Source organism: Acanthisitta chloris, unplaced genomic scaffold (genome assembly GCF_000695815.1).
Source record: "Acanthisitta chloris isolate BGI_N310 unplaced genomic scaffold, ASM69581v1 scaffold28727, whole genome shotgun sequence".
NCBI classification, from domain to species: Eukaryota; Metazoa; Chordata; class Aves; order Passeriformes; family Acanthisittidae; genus Acanthisitta; species Acanthisitta chloris.
The window spans coordinates 3,693-9,067 of record NW_008683601.1 but is presented as its reverse complement, the minus strand read 5'-3'; the positions used below and the strand labels follow the sequence as shown (position 1 = coordinate 9,067).

Genomic DNA, 5,375 nt, shown 5'->3' with positions numbered 1-5,375 from the left:
CGGCGTCTACTACTTCGCCTACCACGTGCACGTCAAAGGGACCAACGTCTGGGTGGCTCTGTACAAGAACAACGTGCCGGCCACCTACACCTACGACGAGTACAAAAAGGGCTACCTGGACCAGGCCTCGGGCAGCGCCGTGCTCGAACTCAAGGAGGGCGACCAGGTCTGGGTGCAGATGCCCTCGGACCAGGCCAACGGGCTGTACTCCACGGAATACATCCACTCCTCCTTCTCGGGGTTCGACATTAACTGTCTCTTACAAAAGAGCAGTCTTTATTATAGAGTGTTTTGCGTTAACATACCACAGGACTTTTTTTTTTTTTTTTTTTTGATAAAAAAGTGTTTTAAAATTGATACAAAAAAGAAAAAAATCACTGGGAAGAAGGCGCAAGCCGTTTGCCGTGGGACCTCGCTCCACGCTGTTTGATCCATGAGTCAAGATGGTAATTGGGAAGGAGACACCTATCCATCTATCTTTCTGTTTTGGGGGGGAGGGAGGGGAGTGACTTCCTCAGCAAAGCCTATTTGGAATAAATTTTACCCCAGGGACTGGGCATCGAACACAGGAACACGCTCCGGATGGCAATGATGTGGCTCTGTGACCCAGGGAGGGTCGGTGGGAAGACCAGACCCTCCTGGTGTGCACCAAGTGCCCTCGTTTCCCGCTGGGAATGCTGGATAAGTTCATCCAGCTGTGCCAGGGCTGGTGTGTTTGGTAACCAGCGCAGGGTCCCGGGCACAGCGATCCGTGCTGGATTGGGAAATTCCTTCCCGACGCGTTCCGCGCTCGCCGGCCCTGCCTCTCCAGGCTGTGCTTCGGGCAGTCTCTCCGATTCACTCCGGATTCAGTGTGGTTGGATTTACAATCCTGAAAAGTGGAACACTTTGCATAAGCACCTTCTTCTAAGAAGTAAATATTATTTTTAACCCACCCCACCCCACCCCAGCACCTTTAGGAATAAAAACATCCAGGCACTGGTACCTGGGAGGATGCCACGACCTGTTCCGAAGGCAGTGAGGGAAGTTGGGACCCCCGTGAGGATGATGATCTGATCTCTCCATTCACCTGCTGGGAAGCCCGAGGGCTGGTCCTGTCCTATCTGTCTCTGCAGCCCAAAGACTTGGTTGGCCTCGGGAGCGTCTCTGCCCACCCAGGGAAGGTGCTTGTGGTGCTGCCAGCTGGTGTGACACAAGGGAGTGCCACTGATGGACAACTTGCTTTTCCTGTCTCGCTGTCCGGGATGTGAGAACTCTTGCCTTGGTGTCTCTCCTTTCCCCGGGGATCTTGGAATTAAGAAATAGCGCTGGTTCTAACTCTCCATGCAGTGATTTCACCACGGTGCTACAATCCACTTAACAACGTTACTTACAAGTCTAGTGCAATACGTACCTGTGACAGGCCCCAAGTAGGTACCTGTGACAGGGCACCAGCCCTGGTGCCACTCCCTGACTTAGGTTAAAAAGTCAACATTTACCTGTTGCTACCACTTTGCCTCACTAATGCCTGAAGCGTTGCTGACCTGAGCAGAGCTGCAAGGTCTCGGCCAGGTGTGCACTGCCCACCTGGCTGCTCTGGCCCTCGGCACAGGGAGCCACAAACCCTGAGGCTCTGCAGGTTTCGCACAGTAGAACAGTCACTGCCACTCACAGGACAGGGATTCAGCTCACCCCAGGCCAGGAGCAGCCAGCCGATCGACCCGTGTGCATCCCACTGCCTGTCCCTCTGCAGAGGCACATCCCTGAGCAACAGCAACACCTTCTCACCCGCCGAGCGGCTCTGACCCTTCCCCTTTCCCGACTCCCGCTCCATGGCCAAAGACACGCAGCAAGACTGGGACTGGTCTTGTCCTCCAGATGGACTCTGAGATATTTAAACAACTTTCCTTTTCCTATTTCTGTTTTGTTTGTTTGTTTCTCTCTCAAGCCTGTCCTGTGTTTCTGCCTCCTGCCATCCAGGGCTTCCTTTTACAAACACACCTACCCCCGACACTGACAAACGCCAGAGGGAAATGTACTGGAAATGTACTGGAAATGTAGCTGGAAGGCCAATGCTCCAGTCACTGCCTCTGGGGCTGGTGTGTGCCCTCCCTAGGATCCTCTCCCTGGGATTTTTCTCTCCTTAAAGCTGCAAGTTTCATGCAAACTCCTCAAGCTAAAAGGTCTCAGCTCGCGCAGGACGTTCCTAACTCCCGAGGGCTGGGGGGAAGTCAGGACCGTGTGGGTTGTGATGCTAACAGGTTATTTCCCAGCAGGAACGGGAGCTGTATAGAGTCCCTGAGATGAAGAGTGGAAGCTCAGGTGCTCTCCCAAGCCCCGGGGTGGGAGGAGGGTGCTGGAGAGGACCTGTCTCCTCTCCTCGGTGAGGAGTGCACCGCGTGCTGCCCCCAGCAGGGCCAGGAGCTGCCACTCCTGGGGGAGCTCCATCCTGCTCCTCAGCAAAACAGCTTATTTATACCGTGTCTAACCTCCAGCCCATCTCTCCTTGTTCTGTTCTGTTTCACTCCAAACTTCTCGTCCAAGCTGGCAAAGAGCAACGACAGAACTCCTCACTAACCACCCCGAGACGTTCACTCCTTCGTGCTGTAGATATTGTTTTGCCTTTCCACTTCCCCTTCATGTGCAGAGCAAACCCATAATCACCTTCGCAGCTATTTAACCTCTTACATTTACACACTAATGGAAAGCAAAGATATTACACGCACATAGTTAGGCTAAAAAAACGATGCACAGGATGAGGGAGGCTGTTCACTCTCCGGAAGGATTTTCCTCTGGAATTCTGAGTTCCTGATATTGGCCAGCAGAAAGGATAATTTTCTGTCGTGTGTGTGAGCATGTGGGATTTTGGTTTCGATCACAAGAATAAAAAAGGTTGGGTTGGATGAGGTATGTCTTATTTTTAATGCTGAAAACTGCATCACAATGTGCATTTTTATATACAAATTCTTACTATTTTTTTTTAAAATTTGCCTCTAGTATCTTCATTTCTAACCTAGTATATAGAGGTTTTTAGTTTTGTAAATACTTATTACATGCACTGTCCTAGTAAAAGTTGGTTCGAAATGCACTCTTTGTGACCCAAAACTGGCCTGCTCTTCACAACTAAAACTGCAGTACTTGATTGTATTGACAAAACATCAATAAAACTTATGGTATAAAGGTGGGCTCAGCTCTGCTCTGTCCTGGCACCCACCTCATACACTCCATTCCCACCTCCAATCTCCTCACTCATTCCCAGCAGATCTCCCTCACTAATCAATATCTTCACACAACAAGTTGTTCCATCTTTCTTGTCATAAAGGGAAAGATTCCTGTCCCCAGTTCAGTTTTAACAAAGGATGAATCCCAGACCCTTCCAGCCTGGCAATTGTTCGTTTGAGGAATGCAAGTCAGAGTGTTTGGGATTCCCTCTCCCTGATGTGTGGTTTTTTCCATGAGTTTTCATTCCATGTTACATACCTTGTCAGCAGCCAAGCCCCAACCCATTCCCAACACCCAGAGGTGGTCGATCCCCTGCAGCAAAGCACCTTCAGAGGCTCAGAAGGCAGAGCCTCCCCAGCCGGACTCCCACTTGCCCTTCACCCAGAGCCACTCCTGGCACTCTTGGCACTGAGGAAGCACAGCCTGATGGCCTGAATGAAAACACAGGAGCAGTGGCTAATTAATCAAGGTAACTGAGGGATTTTATTTCTTTCCAAGGAAGTCAGAGCTAACTCTGGCCTAAGTGAGCTCTAGCCTTTCAACAAGAGCTCTTTGCCCTCCGTCAGTTCCAAACATTTACGCTTACGGAGCTGCTGTAAAAGAAAAATACCTTCTTGTAAATAATCCTGTGAATATTCGCCCTGTGGCAGAGGAATGTGGAAAACCTGACATTTTACAGCTCAGACCTGCAGCACGATACAGAAACACACAAAATTCCACATGTTCCCAGGACAAGAACCCATTTATACAAGGAAAAACCCATGAAAGCATCACACAACAGACTTGGCCACCAGCACCCGCTTCCCTTACACTGATCACTTCTCCCCCAATTAACCCTCCTTTCCCTCTAATTCCAGACAATTCTTCCCCAGGACAGAGGTTTAGCCCTGTGAGCACCAACTCCTGTGTCCTGCTCAAGTCACTTTAGCCCCTGACTCCAGGAATTCCTCCCCTCCCCAGGGCTGGACTCCCCAGGAGTTGGACTCCAACGATCCTTGGGGGTCCCTCCCAGCTCAGGATATTCTGTGGCTTAAACAGGAATCTCTTGGTGCTCTGGGCACACACAGGACACTAACAGTGTGGGATGTGCACGGACTGGGAACACAGGAGCAGCAGGTGGCAGTGCCTGGTGGCTCACAGGGCAAAGAACACGGGAGGAGCAGCAGCCAGTGACATCCTCTCCCAGCAGGGTGTTAGGATTGCTGTGTGCACCAAAGGGGCACAAAGAAATCCCTTCTCCCATCTCTGGACCTTCTCATTCTGCCTTTAGGGAACAAACCTCCCTGGAGATCTGCCCCCAGCATCCTCACTCAGCACAGGTGACAACCTGTGCCACCAGGCCACAGTGATGATCCCTGTGACCCCCCTTGGCTGCCCAGCCGAGAGTGACCGTCTGCTGCTCGAGGGGTGTGGAGCCTCCCAAAGCCACTGACACAGAGCAGAGGGAAACAGGGAGAAAAAGTCGTTGGGTCTGAACCCACAGTGATTGCAATGACAAGTGGCACACTGGTGGACAAAGCAAGCAGCAGAAATCCCATGGAAAACAAGATGTTTCTGTACACTCAGAGGAGCTGCACCCACTGTCCGAGGCGCCTCGTGCAGCCACTTCCCAGCTGATCTATGACTGAAGGGGATGATCCCTCTCTTCCAAGCTCCCAGCAGCAGCACCTTCTGGCTCAGGTTGAGGCTCACTGGCACCAGCTGTTGGTGCGGATCCACCACTGGATCTGACTGGAAAAGCAGAGCTGACCACCCCTTCGCCTTCAGGAAGCACCTGGAGCATCCCTGGAGCTCAGAGCCGCTGGCAGTAGAGTTCATACAAGCCCTTGGCCATCCTCTGTGTCTCCTGGAAAGCCTCACAGCTCTGCTCCCAGCTGGGGGGCACCTGCTCCTCGCCGTAGTAGGCGCCCGCGATGGCTCCGGCCATGGTGGCGATGGTGTCCGTGTCCCCCCCCAGGGACAGGCAGTAGATGATGGTTCTCTGTAGGGCGTTGTAGTGCTCAGGGATGTCAGGATCGGTGTCCATGCAGCGCAGGAAGGAGTAAATGGCCGTGGGGACAGAGCGCAGCGCGGCGATGCCATTGCCTGCAACACCCCCAGTCAGCACCCGGGGACCCACAGCACCCAGTCAGCACCCTGGGGACCCACAGCACCCAGTCAGCACCCCGGGGACC

The 5,375-nt window shown here is 52.5% G+C and overlaps 2 protein-coding genes across 2 annotated transcripts in view; one reads left to right on the top strand and one right to left on the bottom strand.

Moving 5' to 3' along the window:
* Positions 1-4: 4 nt before the first annotated feature.
* Positions 5-1,784, top strand: COL8A2 (collagen, type VIII, alpha 2; the record flags this gene model as incomplete). The annotated part of the gene is made up of 2 exons (XM_009079020.1): positions 5-240; positions 1,733-1,784. Coding segments are annotated over 2 exons (288 nt in total), but the record flags the coding sequence as incomplete, so codon positions are not given.
* Positions 1,785-4,993: 3,209 nt separating this feature from the next.
* ADPRHL2 (ADP-ribosylhydrolase like 2) overlaps positions 4,994-5,375 on the bottom strand; it is a 4,067-nt gene continuing 3,685 nt past the window's right edge. The window contains exon 6 of the mRNA XM_009079019.1: positions 4,994-5,286. Coding sequence (XP_009077267.1) covers positions 4,994-5,286 — 293 coding nt within the window. The remainder of the gene's footprint in view (positions 5,287-5,375) is intronic.